General features: G+C 42.5%; 1 protein-coding gene across 1 annotated transcript in view; it reads left to right on the top strand.

The window, feature by feature from the left end:
* The window catches only part of LOC138510328 (uncharacterized), a 746,277-nt gene extending 726,318 nt beyond the window's left edge, over nt 1–19,959 (top strand). Inside the window, exon 15 of the mRNA XM_069625883.1 lies at nt 19,559–19,959. Within this exon, the coding sequence (XP_069481984.1) occupies nt 19,559–19,685 (127 nt within the window). The 3' untranslated portion in view covers nt 19,686–19,959. The remainder of the gene's footprint in view (nt 1–19,558) is intronic.
* Nucleotides 19,960–20,679: the final 720 nt, after the last annotated feature.

The following is a 20,679-nucleotide window of genomic DNA, read 5'->3' on the forward strand; positions in this document are numbered from 1 at the left end:
ATCACACCAGGATACATCCCTCCTTGCACCAGTGATTTCATCTGAACTGGATAGAAGGGTAAGACTTTCAATTGCCCCCTCAACACCGGTAAGGAGAAGGAGGGCAGGGCTTGACAACGTACATCTTCATAAACCCCAGATGGGTAGCCCAGAGGAGGAAATGTGTTCAGATGAGCATCCATTGAAAGGAGAACGTTGCACGTTTAGTTCTACTAACACAGGGGTGACCAAGCCAGGCTCCCATGCATGCTCAAGCCCTACCATATCCGTTCTCTCCCAAAAACATGATTTTAGGGAATCGTCCTCAAATGAGCTGGAAAAGGAACTTTTGGCGGAGGAGTATGAATCACAAATGAAATCCTTTCCTGTCCTTGCTAGGATTTTGAACCTCTTGGACAAAGGGCATGAAAGAACCCATGGTGACATACAAGAACTGAGACATATGTTGTCTGAGTGTTCTTGGAAACTTAGTAGACTGGAAGGATTTGTACATGCCCAAAGCATCTACCCTACCCCACAACACCCAATAGTCCAAACGTCGAAAAATGAAGTAGGGTCTCAAACAGAGGAGATGGTAACAAATGGTGGGAATATGGAAATGAGATACTCCCTAAACCCCTGGCTAAACTGTAAATTGCCCAAGGAGAATTTAGATCAGACTAAAACTGTCCCTGACTCTAGGGAAAGCTACCAATGGCTGTCAAATAAGGGGGGAGAAACACAGGAATTGCTGAGACTCATATTAATTAATTCAGAAAAAATCAAATTGGTGGAAGCTTCTAGGGCCTGTACACCGCAATCTAATGGAAACACAGTTACAAATACTCCTGATTCAAGCCCCGGGAATAAACCTGATAGCCCCTCCACACTACTGAAAGTAATAGAGAAGGAGGTGGCCCAGAACAAAGAACCAAATCAGGAGATAGACTACCCATATGTGCATGTTATATCTCGTAGAGAAAAGAAAATGAGAGCACGGGCACTCAAAAGAAGGGCAAAGAGCGAGGGTGTAGTGAAAGAAATGCAAATTAAGAAAACTCAAAACCAACCGGCTACAAAAATAAAAAACTCCACCTCAAACATCAAAGACATCTGTGCCCTCTCGGGGGAAGAGGGAATCCTTGACTCAACTAAACGAAGAAAGCAAGTTGGCCCTCGAAGTAAAGGTAGTCTTAGGGACCCCGCCGATTGGGATGGAGGGAAACCATTTGAAATCAATCATGGTAGACTCTTTGAGGCCTGAGTTTCGGGAAGCTACAAACACCCTATCAGAGGCTATGAATCATAAAGGGAAAATCACCAAATCCGCAAAACAAAATCAAAAAAGTGATGTATCTAAAAAGAATAAGAATGAAATAATAATAACAGCAAATTCGAATAAAACGGAAATAAGTAAAGACAAGCGAAGTATTCAACAATTCTTTAATACTAAAATTAAAGATAGGACCCCGAGTGTAAATGAAACAACAGGTAAAGGGGAAAGGGTAAAAACGGCTTTGGTTAAGGAGATAGAGACTCCCTGTACCTTGGATATGAAAGAGGGGAGTGAAGATGTAAGTTCAAGTGATGGGAGAGATATAAATGTAAAGGTGCATCCCTTGGCCCCCAGTGAGGATATAAAAAACCTGGTGCAGGAAGCTCTTGTCAAACTTCTCCAGCATACATCTAATCATGGTACTTCTTTATCGAGCCTGTTGCCACAGCTGGACTGTGAATGCCAGGTAGATAAACAGGGGAGGGACAATCCTGTTATGGATAGAGAAGCAATTAAACCTCAAACCTCCCAGGAAGAAACATCTGGGGAAATGGAAACTGTAACTGATATAGTAACAAATCAGGAAGTGAAGCCAGAAAGGACTCCGGTGTCTGCGCCCAAGCCGGCTAAGAACGGTCAGGGGGGAGGTACCTTTGGTTTTGGAGATAAGGATTTTGAGGACAGAATCAGAGAAAAATTTGATTTGTGGAATCAGGATAAAGACAGGGAAAGAGTAAGAGACTCCAATAACGAGCCCGACAGCCCGCCTGTGATTCGAGGGGGGGTCGGGAGTAGGTGGGGACATGGTAGACAAATGAAGTGGGAAGAACCTAACATTATGTCTCAAGGGGTAGGTTTTGAAAACATTAGAGACTGGAGGGAACCAAAGTTCACTGAAGATCCCAGCGTGATGCTGAACTTTGTACTTACAGTTGGGGGGCCGCCATCTTTACATCGAGGGAGAATTCTCTCCTTGTTCAACGAAATCCCACATCTCTCTTTAATAAATTCAGGGGACATCAAACTTATAGATTTTATTCACCCCACAAGATATGATTGTGTGAGGATCGTATTTCATTCAAGGGTAACCTATGAACTTGTTTTGGTAGAAGGGGCAGCCCTACAACGATTTGGATATGATATAGTTGATTTCAGTAAAGGTAGAGAATCCGATGGGGCCCGGGAAAAATTGGGTCATCCCTTAAGGCCATATGAGAGCAACACAGATGAGTGTAATACTTTTCCGGGGAAAGTTCTAAACGAAGTGTCAGAACTCAAAATGTTGGCAGAGTCCCTAAAGGAAGCCCTGGGGAAGATACAGGTATTGAAAAATTTCAACTAAAGCACTACTAGGTTGGACTTGCTGTCATGGAATTCTCTAGGATCCCGCCCGCTACTATATTCGGGTAAGGTCTGTACGGACCTGCTTAATTACTCCATACCAGCTATCTAGGAAACATGGGCAGTAAATAACATATCACTAGATGGATATACTATTTTCCAAGAACTAGCCCTTAAACAACCGTTGGGTAGACCTGTGGGGGGCCTATTAATTGCCATTAAGAACATCATTAATCTTAATATTATTAAGAATTTTCAGATAAATAGTAGCTGCATAGGGGTCCTTGTAAAGGTGGACAGGAAGGGCGCAGGGAAGCACCTACTAATCATCAATATATATTGGCAACCAGGAAGGGACCTAAAGTCTTCTATCGACTCGATTGGCTCTATTATTGATGAATGCCTTGAATTGGATAATGAGCTCTATTACATCCTATGTGGAGATTTCAATTCAGAAATTTGCATTGAAGAGGAAGGTGGTAGTGACCTGGGGAGTATGTGTAAAAATAAAGGGTGGTTTGCGAGAAAATCTGCTCAAGGGAATCTATGGGCACAGTTTCTTGGAGGCTGGGGGATGAGATGTGCAAATGATTTGATGGAGGGATTGGGAGACACTACTACATGGTCAAGTGGGAAGTAGAGCTCCTCTATAGACTATATTTTCGTCTGTACAAAAACCTTCGCTCTTATTGAGGGATTCACCCTGATTGACTCCATGGAAAGTGATCACAAGATGCTGACTGTTACAATGGCAATGATGGAAAGCGTGGGTGAGGACCCCGTTTATGATGTTCAGGTACTCCTTAACGCCTAACACAATAGAGTTGTGTGGCACAAGGCTAATATAGCCAAAATAAATAGATATTTTCAGGAGGATTTTGATTGCTCTACTTTCGGGCACAAAAATCATTGTACACCCACAACTCTTTTTCGGGGTACGTCTCTTCTGCAATTCACTCAAAACTAAAGAAAAAAAATAATAAAATAGTTTTGAGGAGACAAGAGCCTCACAAACACGCGTTCTCGGAAGAGATGCAATGCCTTAAAAAAAACAAAATCGCGAAATACGGGGCATACTAAGTGCCCACAAACAAGGCCTAGTGAATATAGATTGGCGGGATCTAAATAGTGCAAAAAATAAATGGAAAACAAAAGCTAAATTCTTACGTGCTCAATTATATCAGGAGGACGCTATAGATATGTTGACTTCACTTAAGGAAGTGAATTCCGGCAGGTTCAGGACATTAATTAATAAGCCTGGGTATTCACAGAGCAAAGCCCTAACAACTTGTGTAAGTGCAGAGAAATGGGTAGGACATTTTGGAGTATTATACTCCACTTCAACCGGAACCTGGAATCCCTCGTCTTACATTGTAAATACCCAATGGAACATCACATTTGGGGTTAAAGATGTTGAAAATAGAATTACCAGATGCACATTCTCGAGGGCGCCGGGGCCGAATCGGCTTAGTAACAATGTCATGAAAGACAACCCTAGACTATGGGCTAAAATGTTATTTCTGTTATATAAAGACGTCATTCGCACGAGGACTCTGCCATCCAGTTGGAAAATGTCTTATATTATTCCCATATATAAAAAAGGGGACAGGACTGTACCGGTTAGCTATAGGCCTATAGCCCTTTTAGATGTCGACTCGAAAATCTTTGCAGGAATTGTCCTTGAACATATCCAGACATGGATTGACAAATTTAAAATTATATCACCATATCAATTCGGATTTAGGAAGAATGTAGGCACTGATGCAGGAGGCCTAATAATTAACATTCTACAAAACACTGCATGGACTCCTGGCAACACTCCAATTTATGCCGCATCCATTGACCTGACCACTGCATTTGATCTTGTAGACAGATCAATTTTGTGGGCTAAACTGGACCTTTTGGGAATGCCGCCTCAGTTGCTATCGATCCTTTACTACATGCATGTAAACTCCAGATTGAAAGTAAGACTTAGTGCTGAGGGAACCCTAACCCAGGAGATTCAGGTTACAAATGGCCTTAGGCAAGGGTGCATATACGCCCCTACCCTTTTTAATCTATACTTTTCAGATCTAGGCAACAACTTTGTAAATCTTAATGTCTTTTCACCCCAAATAGAAGGGTGTAAGCTAATGTGGACGGCTTACGCCGACGACGTTACCTTATATGACCACACCCCGATTGGTCTACAGCGACTCTTATCAGCTTTTAGTAAATACATCAACCAAAATGCCTTAAAAATCAATCTCACTAAGACGGTAATAATATGCTTGTCTAGTAAGAAGAATTCCAAATACTTCTCGTGGTTTCTAAACCACGAAAAACTTTTAAGGTGTTCTTCTTTTAAATATCTTGGTTATCCCATATTTGGAAACAAAAAAAAAGCAAATTTAAGAGATCACTTGGAAACCAAGACTAGAAATATGATTGTTCAACTCTGTAAAATTGATCTGAAATACGGCAAGTTTTCCCTCCTACCTATCATTCGGTTATATAACAGCAGAATCGTAGCACAGTTCTGTTATGGACTGGAGTTGGTACCGTCTTGGTGTAGAAACGAGGTTGGGAAATATGAATCTAAGCTGGTTAGATCCATGGTAAGTTGCCTTCCTAAATGCATCCCTATTGGGGCAATTAGGTACGAGCTAGGCCTTCACTCCTTGAGGAGTATTCTTGAATGGAGAAGATTATGCTTATATCGGAAACTGATGACGAGCCAAGAATGTACACTTTATTATATCTTGGGAAGGAACATCAAGAAAGGCGCTCCCTCCTCAATCTATCTATCTGAAGGATTTGATGGAGGAAGTTAACAACATACTTGACAACCTGGGAGTCTCAAGAGACCTCCTAATCAGTAATCGTATGAAAGTAAAATTACTATTAGCACACGCAGATTGGAATCTTACTGTCGATGAGATTCAGAAGACCAAGCTCTATTCTCAAATCATAAATGTCCATAAAAAGACGGGTGAACCTGCTCCATACTTACTAAAATTTCCGAACAGAGATTGGAGGCAGGCCTTTATGAGGTTTAGATTTAATGTCTTAGAAACAGGAGAAATTTTGGACATCAGGAACGGTAATCATAAAGGTCACTCCTTTTGTAAGTTTTGTAAACAAAAAGACAAGGTGGAATCATTGTGCCATTGGCTGACGACATGTGATGGGCCCAGAGAAGAGCGTATTGAGTATTTTAGTAAGTTTGTGCCCAATACTGAGCGAGTTGAATTGGAGCTCCTGTGGTGTGAAATGTTATATGGGGAAAGAGTGACTCTACAGATTGCGGTTGTTAGGTTCCTGTTTTGTGACGTGAGTAATATCACAAAACCATCTGGCACTCCAATATGATATACTCCTGCATTAATCTTCTGGGAAATCCAGGTTTTGGGGAATAATTTGAAATAACGAGCCGAGATGAAGGGCAGATAAATATCATTATTCATAGGAATTTAAGTATCTTTTATACTTTCTAAAATGGTTTTATCATGATGAAGAATCGCATCATTTTACATTTTAAATATGTCGATATATTGTTATTAAGCAAAGGTTGGAAAATAATGTCAATATTGTCTTTTGTATGTCACGTCTAAAATGTAATGAATGTTCATACCATGCTTAGGCTGGTATTGTTTTAGTTGGAACCTAAAGATGTTTTTGTAAAAGTTACTTCGTAACTATAAATAAAAATAAAAAATAAAAAAAAAGACTCTTGATGAGGCATGCAGCCACATGTGGAACACTTCTCATGGGCACAAGGGATGACAACAGGAGGCATTTGAGGAGGGAATTGCCCCATCCAGGTGGGATAGGACCAGTGCTTGAACAGTGGATCTAAAGCCGTCTGGACGGAGGAAGGGCTTGACTTTCCATAGGAGGGGGAGCTGATACCAAGATGTGTGAGTTTTCTTAGCTATGTGTGTCTTGACTGAGAGGTGTTTGTTGATGTGGAACCTGAGGGAACTGAGGGTCGTGGCGCAGGAGGTGAGCTCGAGTTTGAAGCCCTCACGGATTTGTGAGGACGTTTGTGTTTTTCTTAGGGTTCCATACAAAGGGGGCGAGTCCTTGCCTTTATTTTTAGTATGGTGAACCCCTTGATATGAGTAGAAGCCACGGAAATGCAGGGAGCCATTTCATGCTCACGCACTTCCTATAGAACAATCTAAAAGTCACACCAAATCCTGCAGCAAGTGGAACAACTACTAATAATAATACACATAGTACACCTCTCCCGTACCCACATAACGCATGTACATAATCAACAGCGAGAGGAACTGAACAACAGCAACGCGTGACGTGTTTCATGTCCTCAGACACTTTATATTTTTCTGCTTGGTGAACAAAACTTTTTAGAGCTTTCCAGGTCCAGCCGTTAGCCTTCTGCCAAAGGCACTGTCAAATATTATGCATCTCCTGTGTTTTTTTTATTGTACCTGTTGTACTTTTCGCACATTTTAATATGATGAAGTCCTGGTGCCACTGCCTATTTCTATCCAGCTTTTTCCCCAGTCAAGTCACTTCTTGCACAAAATAGTTCAGAAAGGAGCTCTGCCCTAGAATGGTGGGTGGTCTCCCTGTAATTTTCAGAATTAGTTTCAATCAAAATCTTCTACATGAAAATGGGTGCTATATTGCACCAGCTAGCACTTACACCTCTTGATTTGGAATTTCACCAAGCATATGTTAAGCACCGCCTATTTGAGCATGACTGGTGTGCTACTATAAATGCCATGGAAAAACCTAAAACATATAAAGAGGCGACTAAATTTGTATCAGCACGCACACCGCACAGCCGTTAGCCTTCTGCCAAAGGCACTGTCAAATATTATGCATCTCCTGTGTTTTTTTTATTGTACCTGTTGTACTTTTCGCACATTTTAATATGATGAAGTCCTGGTGCCACTGCCTATTTCTATCCAGCTTTTTCCCCAGTCAAGTCACTTCTTGCACAAAATAGTTCAGAAAGGAGCTCTGCCCTAGAATGGTGGGTGGTCTCCCTGTAATTTTCAGAATTAGTTTCAATCAAAATCTTCTACATGAAAATGGGTGCTATATTGCACCAGCTAGCACTTACACCTCTTGATTTGGAATTTCACCAAGCATATGTTAAGCACCGCCTATTTGAGCATGACTGGTGTGCTACTATAAATGCCATGGAAAAACTTAAAACATATAAAGAGGCGACTAAATTTGTATCAGCACGCACACCGCACAAACCCTACCTAATGCATTTTCCATGTTCTAAAGCCAGAGATTTATATTAAGGTTCAAACTAAATCAACTTCCTACCTTAGAACGAGCAAAAATATGGTTGAATTGCAATGAGGCAATAGCGGGGGACGAATGCAGATTTTGTAAGGTGCCTAACACGCAGGAATCGCTCAAGCGTTTGATTTCAGATTGTGCCTACTATCAAGAGCAACGAAAAGAAATATTGGGAAATGAATTATTGGGCACACAGGGTCCCGCAAGTGAGTGGTTATGGCTATCATGTATGTGGGGTTCTTCTACCAAAGCCATATTACGGTTTATGCGTTTTCTATCCATATTGAATGTTGAACTCGATAAACAAAATGTTTACCATGAAAATTGACCTTGCTATAATAGCAACAGATTTGTTGTAAAGACCCAATTTTGATTTCATATATCGACTGTTGATTGTTGAAATTTTCCAACATATGCTCTTGTTGAAGGTTCTGGAACTTTGCTAAAAGGAAAAAACACACATGGGCAAACATGCAAGGGGCTTTGATGTTGAATTCCACCAAGAAGTTGCTATCATAGATACCATGTGAAACAATTTTAGGGAGTGCCACTTGTGATGTTCTAGATATTTTATAAGAGTTCCTTCTCTCTTTCCTTTGTCTTTTTTTAAAGTGATTGTAATGAAGATCTGTTGTTGAAAATTGTAAATGAATAATGAAAGTTGTAAAAGTGTGTTAATCAAACTACAAACAAAGGTTTGAATAACAAAAAAAAGAAGTAGTTTTAATCTAAAAATAGTTAATTTCTAATTGTTCTCTTCGCTGCTGTGCTTTCCCATTCCCCTAGATTTTATGTTTATTTATTTGCTATGCCCCCCTGCAGTTTCTCTGAATACCATTCAAGTTATATGTGAATTACTGTCTACCAACTCTATAACTCACTACAACAATCTTTTTCTTGGAGATTTGAATCTTCACTTGGATGTTTCATACGACCATAGTACATCCATGTGTTGTCATCCATCTAAAACAATCTTGATTTGTTACAATCTATTAGTTAACCTACCCACACATTTGGAAATATGTTGGATCTGCTCATATTACCTTAGATTTTAGCTCAATGCTTCAATTGGTTTGCCAATCACTTGGTATGATCTGGAATCTTACACCGATAGTATATCAAAGTTTTTACTAATGTCTCAGCTACTGAATTAAGTGAGGGTTTAAACTCTTCTGGTATAATTTGCACAATACCTAATTCTACAGAGGTAAATGGTTTGACCGCCTATTATCAATTAACGTCTCAGTCGGTTGCCGACCAACTTGCCCCTCTAGGTTTTTCTCGCAGAAGAACTCTCCCATCTGAGCCGTGGAATACTGGCAAAAAAAAAATGACTATGCGCTGACTTTGCATGGCAAAAATACACTTTGCACGGTTCCATGAATCAGGGATTGTGTCGGCAGTGCAAATTCACTTGGAACCGGGCAAATATGCCATGAATCGGGCCCAGTGACTCTGTGGTTATGGTTAAGTTGAACTCCCCATTAAAGAACACTTTTTGGGATGCTAATAACTTTGGCTGCGTTTGATTAAACTGCATAGAGGAAAGTTTTGTAAAGCTCCGAGCAGGGATTACGGGCAAAGTCATAGGAATGCAGTTCAAAAACCGCATTTTACATTAAAATTCTGACAGGGAATGTTTGCTCCCAGTAAGTCGCTGGCTGGATGTACACCAAACTTATCCTGGAGGTCTAGTGGCTTGTGAAACTAGTGAACAGATAATGTGGGGGCAAAGCTTTCTCTGCCCTCGGTGGGCACTCGCTATAAAAGTAATAATGCATTTCTGTAGCCTTTATAACCTAGTTGAACAATCAAAATGTAAGACTCCAAATTAATTGTCCTTCTCATTGCATCCTATCCCTTAGTTATGATTGATCATTTTGCTTGGTCCATTATTATACTACAACATGGTTTGGGAGTAGAAGCCGTCAGTGTGTGAGCTAATGGTTAATACATGTCTGCTTCCCAGACATAGCAAACTGGTTGGTTAACTTGGAAAGGGTAGTTGCTGGTTCAGCGTGCTACTAGTGGGGCGTCCTCTCATCAGACATGAAGGGCGCAGTGGTAGGAAGGATCCCATGTGTACGTATGTGGGTAGCACATAAGATCACTTGTGGCGATCCCAGGCCCTCAGATTCCCCCTCATTCCATCAGGTATTCCATCTGATCACATCTTTCAAATTTAATTCTGAATTTAGGAATGTAATTGGCTGATGCAAATGTTTACATTTTTGTCCGACTGCCATCTTGGATCCACGGATGCTAGTCAGGGCCCCCTGATTCTATCCGGCACAATGCTGCGAAAATGACATTCTCTTGGGGAATGACCCTTACCCCGGGGATGTAAAACAACTCTAATAACGTGGACACATTCCTCTAACATCCCTTGTGGCTGTTTATTAAAAATCATGTCTTTTTGCTTCTGTCTACATATTTGATTACTGGTGGGCGATGAGTCTGTAAAGGGGCTGATGAACTCAGACATGTTGCTATACCTAGCTCCTTTGAGAACCTTCTAATGCCATTGTTACTTTTCCTTTAGACAAGTACCCATCTGGCGAGATCTTGGACGATGGCTGTGTGGTTGCCTTTCCGTACATGCTTCAATTTAATTGCTTCTCAATGTACACACTTTTAAGTAGTTCCACTGTTGTCTGAGGTGTGCCATATCTCTCTCTCTTAGTTAACCAAGTGTTGCCCATCACCTGTGGTTTGCTAGGCCTAGCATTTATCTCTTGTCCTTGTAATAATTATTGAAATCTTAGACGGGCTGGTCTTATTTTGGTGTCATCAATCATTCGGTCTTCTCTCATCCTAGATGCATTCGGTGTGACATAAGCAGTGACGTTTTATTCTCTGCCGACATCGAAAAGTACTGGTTTCTAAATAATCCACTTTATTGGTCATTGGTTTTGAATCAAAATCTATAGATGTGCCTGTCTTTCTAACATCCCCCAATACAGTTATCAGTTGATTTTGAAGAGCAAATGACTCTAACATGATTCGGTTCCATTTTGTCAGCTGTCTCTTCGTCGCTGCCGCTTGATACTATTTCCTGTTACGCGTGCTCCACTTGGGGATTTGAATGGTTTATTATCAGTTTTCTGGATTTTGTTGTTCTTCTGAATGTGAAAAGTGGTAAAGTGTTTCTAAAAACTTTATTTAACTCTGCTGCTCAGTAGTTGTGATCATGCTTACTAGCCATTATTGACAGTCCCATAATGCACTGTAAAATAATCCCTGAAGAGCATGTGCTGCTGTTCACACGACTAACTGGTGAACGCGAGGCAAGTGATTGTTTAATTGCGCAGGCATTGTGTATTCTCCTTTGCCAACTGCGGAAAATATACTATACAACAAAAAACGCTTGCTTTAGTGCTAATCTGCGACTGGACTGAAAAAAGGTGTATGTCTAACAATATAATAAAAGGCCAGAAGTGTGTTTGTCCCTGTATGTTTGTCCGATACAGTAGCTTCACCTTTTGTCAATGCTAGAGGGAGCTGTTGCCTTAAGATAGATAGAGGTAATGCCAATTTGCATAGCTTCACCTGTTGTCACTGCTAGAGGGAACTGTAGGCTTAGGATATGTAGTAGTCCTACTGTGTCAATGAAAACCTGCACTTTGGCCCGTGTACACGGGTCTGTACACTAGCCCAGAATATTTAACATCATCACCAATTCCATGTGCAATATTGTCGCTTTTCCATAGTCCTTCAATCCGCTGATGATATTGATGGTTAGACAAGACCTCACTATTTAATGGCTACTGCTACGAACATGCCCATCTCATTCAATGTACAACCCTTGGTGGAATCCTTTGGGTTTTGATATGATATGATATTTATAACGCGCCTATACACAAGTGTTTCAAGGCACGATGAGGCAAGGGAGGGGGAACAGAGGGAACACAGAGACAACAATCTTACTAGGCCAGGTGACATTGAGATTGTGCAAGTGAAGGGGAAGGGAAAAGTGCGTGGGGGAGGGGGAGGGAGCAGTGCAGTACATGGGAATGACAGTAAAATAAAAAGAATAAATAAAGCAATAAGTAAAAGGGTGGCCAGCTGGTTGCAATTGCAAGGGTAAGTGCAGGCATCAGGAGTGAAGTGCTGGTAGGGGGCTATAGGGATACAGAAACAGTCTCCAGGTGCGGAGGATGCCCGGGAGGCAGTGCAGAGGTGCAACTGGTGGGGGAGGAGGAGACCTGGGCCCAATATCAGAGGGTAGCCAGTTCACCAGTGCAATTTCAGCCAGTATTCAGCAGGAGAGAGGAGGAGAGAAAGCAGAAGAAAAGAGTAAGGTTTTGAGGTGCTTGAGGACTCGGAGATGGTTCTCACATTTCAGGGAGGCAGGGAGGCTGTTCCAGATGCAGGCCCCAGCCGAAGAAAGAGATCTACCACCAACTTGTTGCTTGGAGAAGCGACTGACCCTGAGGGAGTTGGAGCGGATCAGTTAAGAACTCAAGAGGGAAGATATTTAGGAAGCGAGTGTTGAAGGTATTGAGGCCCCAGGCCCCAGAAGGCCTTGTGGACAATGCAGATGGTTTTGAACTTTATGCTCGCAGCCATTGGGAGCCAGTGCAGAGATTTCAGTCCTGGAGAGATACCATCACTGGACTTGAGGCCAAGGACACGTCTCGCAGTCCTGTTCTGGATCAGTTGCAGAGAGTAGAAGCAGGCCAATTTAGAAAGAGGCTGTTGCAGTAGTCCATCCTAGAGAGAACCAGAGCTCTGCAGACAGTGAGCTTCTGGGAGGAGGAGAGGAGAGGAAAGGAAGGATAACTCTGAGGAGGTGCAGCTTGTAATGTGACTTCTTAGAGACATCAGAGATGTGAGGAGAGAAGGAGAGTGTGGAGTCAAAGATGACCCCAATGTTTTTAGCCTCACAGGTGGGAGCAGGAAGAGGGCCAAGAGAGGTCGGTCAGAGAGTATCAGGAAAGGAGGGAGCAGGTGTGACGATGAGGAGAATATCAGTCTTACTGGCATCAAGGCAGAGATCATTGGTGGCACACCACTCCTGGGTAACAGACAGAAAGTCAGAGAAGAGACAAAGAGAAGAAGTGGCGGAAGGGAGCCTGAAGATGAGATGGGTGGCATCTGCATAGCACTGAAAGTTGGGGCAGAGGGTGGCAATGCAGTTAGCAAGAAGTGCCAGGTATTGGTTGAACAGCCAGGGAGAGAGATTAGACCCCTGGGGAACACCACAGGTAGAGATATAGAGATAGAGGAGAGGAAGGACCCAAGTTGGACCTGGGAGGGTTGATCGGAGAGGAAAGAAGTCAGCCAAACCAGGGCCTGATCGGTGATACCCAGGTTATCACGCAGGTGGTTGAGCAGGATGGCATGGTTGACCATGTCAAATCAGAAGAGAGATCAAGTAAGATGAGGACACAAGGGGTGTTGGAATCGAGGTTGGAGAGCAAATATAAAATTAAGTAAAATAAAAGGTATGAATGCATGCTATTTGAATCATGCAATCCTCAGCAAATCATGTGCAAAGAGGGGAGAGACGATTCAGGGTCCTGTACAGCAGAGGATCATAGGCAAGCTGGAAGCGATGAGCAGGTAGGGTTGTTGCACATGTAGTGCTGACAAGGCTTGGGCATGCGGGGTGTCCTTATTGAGAGCTGATGTAGTGCTCTTTGGAGACTTGCATCTTCAGTCCCTTCTTTTTGTGCGGCAGTGATGGGGCTTTTCTGATGTGGTAAAAAATGCCATTTGGAAGACTTGGAACATAGCTTGCAGAGGCCTTTTTCCTGGCCTTTTCCTTTTTACCGTTCTTAATTTCAAGTCAAAAATATGTCACGTCTTCTTGATTTTCATTGTCCTCCTGTTATGGCCAGGTGAGCAGGTGATTTGAGAGTCATTACTTTGTAGGTGATGCTGGTGGTTGTGATGGTGATGCATGCTTGCAAGAGGAGCCAGTGCACATTGTAGGGTAGAGGCAATGTTGTTGAACTCCCTTAATCTCTGGTTCAGCCTGGCTCTTCAGGTGGGCCAGTGTGCTCAAGGCGATTGACAAGGGGAGTGGTGCTGCTATCCACAGGGCTAAAATGATGATCCTGAGGTATATTTCCAGAAAAAAGGGAAGCAGTTTCTGGCTGTTTGGGCTTTCTTGATTTTGTGTGTCGTGTAATAAAGTTCCCTTTCTATGTTGGATCCTAGAGGCTTGAGGGCAAGTGGAGGAGTGAATCTATTGAGCGTAAATTCAGAAGGACAATTCTAGAAAGATTTCATTGGACAGTTGGTGGTGCGGGTTGATTCTCTTTTTCTGGTGATCAGTTTTAGGTAGGTCCTTCACAGCTAGGCTTGGATGATTTCCAGGCAGAGTTTGAGGTCATAAATACCATTGACAGAGGTGAGCTTTAGGTATAAGTTATTGTCGTCTCTGTCCTGGCAGATTTTCCTGTCATGGTTGGGTAATGGTGCAAAAGGTGGCTTTAGTATAGGCTGAAAATGACATGGAGAGAATGGACATTCAGAGTACTCTGTGAGTTACTCATTGTTTGCTTATGCTTGGGCCCATTAGGATAAGCTGGTTACAATTGTTAGGTTAAGATGATAACCAGTTAAAAAGAACAGGCGTAAGCCTTGCTATTGCATCTTGGTTTGATTATTACTCACGTAGGAGTAGTAGTGCTCAATTATTTCCTGTAGCTGTATCACAACTGCTTCATAAACCCTCTTACCAATAATGAGTGACAAGCCAGTACTTTCAAAGAGTGTAAAGGTCGAGTGTGATCCGTTAGCAGTGGAAGGATCTGTCATGTGTTCAGTGAGTCGGTGAAAGGCTTGGGTGAATGTGAAGTTGAAAATATTGAGGAGAATTTTGAGAGCCTTACCCATGATGGTTTTCATGATGGTTGCTGGTAGGTATTAGCATCATTTTTATTTGGTCCAATGTTACATTTGAACGAATTTGGCCTGTACCATTTGACCGAATAAAAACAAACAATTAGGCTAATACATACTGAACATGTGGAGCGGGCGTTGCAGGGTTATCCGCCGCTCCCTATTATCATTATGTATTAGCCTGGGGGAGTTGCGAGGGTGTACTCTGCTTCCTCAACGTGGGAGGCAGGGGACTGGGAAAAAAGAAAAGAAAAAGGGACCCTGCGGCATCGGATCAGATGCTGCAGGGGTGAAGGGAACAGTATGGGAGTGGGGTGGGGGTGTGGGTTGGTGTGTGCGCTTTTGGTTTGCGCTTTGATCCTCTGACAATTATTTGCATGCAGGCAGCTTATTTTCGGTCTGTTTGCCGCTATCAGTTGTCAGACGATCAAACACCACCAAACCGGCTGGTAAGATGTCATCGTTGTCAATGATTTCCTTGAGGTGTGACAGTGTTGGTTAAATATTTGAATGAAAATGTCTTGGATGTTGACCCATTGACAGTGAGGTACAAATTGTGTGGGCTGTCGTTATTTGCTTAATACTGTAGATAAGAAACGCAATCATGCCTTTATTATTTGGAAAATGTATTATATTTGCATGTGGAAGAGGGTATATTTATGCAGGTAGGGGACTAATTACTTAAGGAAAGGCTTACTGGGTGTTGCTTTCTTTGCCTATGGCCTCTTATAGTAAGTGGCTTCGGTGATGACATTGCTATGCAGGAATGTCTTTGCTGTCATGGGTGTACACACCCGTATTTGTGGGGGGTTCCTCTTAATTGAGCACTGTGTCAGCAAACCATGAATGTAGATGGTATTGGACAAGCTGAGGTTGAGTGAGTCCAGGAGAGTATTGATGATGTTGGGTCACATGCACCAGCTGCGCTGGTTAGGTCTGTGTCTGAGTTTGTTGATGGCGAAATTCATCAAGGAAAGGTGTTGTGTCATGGTGGGTTTGTCTTGACTATGATGTGTGGTGATGGTGCTTGGGATTGCAACAGATTCTATGGAGTTCAGTGATATTAGATGTTTTCCCAGGATGGATGCTGATCTGGTGAATATCTGGTTCAGGGAATTGCATTTGATGCTGAAGTCTAATTTGATGTTTCAGATGTCGAGGGAATCGAGGAGTGCTGCATCAGCGTTTTGCTGGTAGACTACCCATGGATGACGAAATTCATGAAGACTATGTTGCTTTGAGTGGTTGGTGCTTTAGGATGTGAGGGGGTCCGTGATTTCATCAAGGAAGGCTCTTTAGATGGGACTCTATATTATTGGATGGGGTGGTCTAAGTGATTGTGGTCATCACATGACAGGTGAGAAGTGCCATGGAGTTCAGAGATGAGGACTCTTAGAATGTGCATTGCCACGTGGGTCTGTCAAGCGTCCTGCAGGCCTGCTGCTGTGGTTAATGTGTTTTATGTTGTAGCCTGTGCCGATGAGAGTGTCCATGATATGTTCAAAGGTAGAGTGATTGTTGACAGCAATGCCTATGGTATGAAGTAATACTTTGTGTATGTTGTCTTTCATGAATTGTCATTTCTATTTTGAGAGAGCGAGGGAGTGGTGGGGATCAGAATGTTTGCACGATTGTAGGGTGTGATAGTGCATGTGTGGAAGTTGCGAGTTTGATGTTTACATATGTAAGTGATGACAGGAAATGGGCAGGCTAGGTATTGTTTGGTGCACATTTGCGATGGCTTACCTGAGGCGCAATGGGGAGGATTCAGACCCTTACTGGGGGCGAAACAGGGGTCCTCTGCAAGATGATGCCCAGGACTACTTCTGCTCTTGCCCGAGGACACCTCCACAATGGACACCATGGAGACTATGGATCAAATTATTTTTCACAAATTAACTTTGGCGTGATTTCATTTCTGACCGCCTTTATTCCAGGACCCATGCACAAATATACGCCCAGATGCCTTTGGGCCCGGCACGCTAAATAAATAAACAAAATACAAATACAAAAACTAAGGCATGTAGGATAAATGACATGGCATGAGTGTGGGGCTATAGGATGGCCATTGACTGTTAAAAGTGGGCTTTTGTTGGTTTTATGTCGGCTTTTAAACGTGACAATATTTTATACACTGCAAAGTAGCTCCTTTTGCAGAAAGAAATTCGCTTATCAGTGCAGTTGGTACCTCTTCAGTTTCCATTGTTTATGTACTATTCAGAATTGTTTAAGTTTGCCAGTGTTGAAGATAAACAACTTTATTTCATTGCAATGCAAGGAAACAAAATCGGGCATAGCAAACCATTTTGATCAATTGGCTTACCACCGCCAAGATTCAGCACACTTTTATATAAATGTTTCACCGAGAGCATAACGCTCCTTGACATGTTATACCTTCCTCGTGCTTTCAGAAGCAGAGTCTCGCTCTGAGGACCTGCTGCATTCTCATCTCACAGTCCAATGAGCTTTCCCTTCTGAGTGCCAACCAATCATTAGGCTTCGCTGCCGTTCCGCTTCTGATGTTTCATTCACACATGACCTGTGTTCATCCTCAGCACAGAACAAGATATTACATTTATTCAAAATGAAAGTTTATCAAAATCTGGTTCAACTCTAGGCAGCTATGCTATTGCCGCTCCAAATGAAAGAATGTTTAAGAGTGTGAATGATTAAATATCAGTATGAAATGTGTACCAAAGTATTATGCAACACCTATGCAATTATGTACAGGACACATGTGAGAGGCCTTGCAAGTGACTTACATTGGACTCTGTACTCTATGGCTGTGGTAGGTGTTCCACTGGATAAAGACATTTGACTAATATGTTGAAGACACTCTATGTTTTTGTGTTTGCAATCAGATCCTTCAGAATTATGCACAACTGAAGGGGCTGCCTGCCAACTGCGGAGAGACATCAACAGTCCCTCTTGGCATACCATGTGTGTTTTATAACACGTTCTTTAACTTCTATACGTTTGGTTCCATGCACGTATGCAGAGTTCCAGAAAGAGGCGCTATAGACGTGAGCCTACAAGGGCTCATAAAACCGCAGGTGTTTTACAAGCAGGTACTTGGAGGTCTACCTTGAGCAACTGGCAGCAGATAGTAGGAGAGTGCTCTAGAAAGCCTAGAGCTAGACGATGGATGGCTCTATGCACAGGGCAGAGTTTTGACTATGACTGTGTTTCATCAGGAATCATCATACGGATTTCATAGCAAGGGAGATGTGGTCCATCTGTTTTATGTGGAAGATGGAGTGGTCTATTTGTAAAGTGTGCAGTGATTTAGTTGGGTCCCCCTTATAGATACTGATGAAGATGCCAAGGTGAGACATTGCTCTCCAAAGACCACCAGAGAAATCCAGTCGGACATTTTTAACCTTCAAAAGCCCTAGTTCATAGAAGGCCGACTTTGTGATTGATTTGATCTTGGGTATAAATGTCTTAACATGGCAGTCCTTATAGTCTGACTGCATGTATGCATTCTTAAAACAATCTTTGGTATATAATGCAGTTTTTAACCAATACCCCCTCTGTGGGGGCTATTAGCAGGAGACTTGGTGCCATTACCTCCCTTTAATGCCCATCACTGAAGGGGTTATAGCTATTAGCTTTTTGACTTTCACAGGTTATTTGCACCCTGTCATGATTGACCAAGGCACGATGGCCATTTATCAAGTTAAGGAAACCACAAAAGAAGTTGACTGCGTGCCCACCATAGAAAGAAGAGAAGGCATCTACTACTAGTGCCTCCTTAATTTGCAATGGTGGGCATTGGAGGAGGAACGGTGCGGGAAGGCAAGTGGGTGAGCAGCGATGGAGAGGTTGCAGAGGTACCTGTAGGAGAGGAGGAGCATAGAGGTACCGGGGTTAGGGGCGAAGAGATTTGGGGCCTGGTAGAAACGAGGTGGTTGCCCAGGCAACTGTTGGGGCCCGGGAGGAAAATGGCAGAATCCAGCTGTTCGGGGGAACGGAAGGTGGGCAGTACAATTTGATAAAGCCCGCTTTTTGATCACCCTGATTTGCTGACAGGTCAGATGATCTCACATCCATCTTCTTTACGGTGCAAAAAAGTACTGATCTCAGCTTTTATGATATAGTAATATATTTAGTACTGATTTGACTTGGTATTATTTCTCAGGTTTCATAATATTTCCTTTTATAATTATGATGGGAAATAAAAAATAAATTGCAAACCGATAGTGATTGGTTATTGGACTGGTCAGAAATCAGAGCAAGAGCTCAGGCTGTATCCAAAGAAAAGGCAGTAGGGGCATTGCACTCAAGCAGAGGCCTCTTCAAGGGTTCTGGTCTCTGCAACATGCAGCTAAGCACAGCCACCGACCCCTTCCAGCAAAGTGTGCTCTGCAAACCACCTCCATCTGCATGCAGCCCTACATCACTTGGGACAGAATGGCTTGATAGCCTTTTGTCACTTACAGAATGGAGCCCTGGTGCTGCTTTAGGACGCCATCAAAAGCAATGGTGTTTATTTCACTTGCGGTAGGTACCATCTCCAGCACCTACTGATGGCCACCCAAGGACCATTTACATGATGGTTTAAACTGCATACATGTAGATGAAACGCTTTAAACTATCCTTAAGTTGTTCTGCTGTAGCAAGGTGACTTAATATGCAAAGAGAAGGCATAGCATCAAAAGCTATTTTATTTCATTTAACAAAAGATTTCAGTTTCCATGTTCTGCTCTTCTTGTTTAAAGAAAATTCTCCACTGGCGTGCTTGTGTTTCTCACCGATTCCAGTAAATGGTTGAATAGTTCATCATTATGGAACAGTCAACATGTTTCTTTTACCTAATTTAACATGGCTTTGTCTCCTCTTTAGGCTGAAGACGCTTCATCTCTATGGTTGTCGGATAACTCCTGACCTGCACTCTATAAAACAGATCAACAAATCTGTGAAACTGTACCATGACCTCTCCATCCCAGCTTGGAATACCATGGCGGAATGACATGATGTGGAACTCTGCTTCCTAAGGGACCATAGTCATTGCAAGGAGGCAGAGCCAATGTGATTATTAAATGTTTAGCATTAATCATGTTCTGAAGAAAAGGTGCACTTTTTCCCAAGTTGCTAGTTGGCACTTATACAACCAAAAGTGCTGAACTTGCTCTCTCAAGCTCGAAGCACAAAGAGACACATTATTGTGTAGAACAGAGAGATATACCGATTTTTGGTCGTGTTTTTAATAGTTCGTTGTATAATTGTTTTGTTTAATTAAAGTATATATTTTTTATAGAACATTTTTTGGACATTCTTTTATTTTGGAACTGTTGTGCTATTGCTGGTGGGGTTGCTTTTGGATCACATTCACAACCCCTCTGAGAGTATAGCCTTCCCTCGGCTCATGTTGCCACAAAAGGTGAAGGAGTTATATATCTTGGTTGTGCCTGCTTTACCTTTAGGATTAGGATCACTGTTGGTTTGTGGAAGTGTGGGGGCTGGGTATGCAGTTTAGCTACTACTCACCCTTGTATTCCTGCAGAGCAGAAGCAATGTTGCCACAGTGGGCTAGTATTTACACACTGCACTAAGACTTTGGTGCCCTCCACTCTTTTAGACAGGAGGCACAGCAAGGCAGCTCTCCTATATGACTCCACTGAACGAGTGTTTTGGTTATCCATGAGCTAAGGGAGGAGTTGGATATAATGGTCCATGGAGCTCTGCTAACCTGGTGTAACGGTGGCTTGTGCACTCTAGCAAGAGTCTCACATAATGGACCATATTACTCTCATACAGGAGAACCATCATTCCTGAATCTCAGCAGGTGCTGGCACTATGATCCATGGGACTATAGTGCACAGTGTCATACTATGTGTTCATGTCCTATTTAACGTAGCTTTGGAACTTGTCAATGATGCAGATACTTGGTAATGCGTTCTATGGCTCTTTTGTTTTCCCACTCACCCAATCCCCTTTCTGCACCTTCACTGCCACAGATTCCT

The sequence above is a fragment of the Ambystoma mexicanum genome, chromosome 6p (assembly GCF_040938575.1).
Source record: "Ambystoma mexicanum isolate Mex_15411 chromosome 6p, UKY_AmexF1_1, whole genome shotgun sequence".
NCBI classification, from domain to species: domain Eukaryota; kingdom Metazoa; phylum Chordata; class Amphibia; order Caudata; family Ambystomatidae; genus Ambystoma; species Ambystoma mexicanum.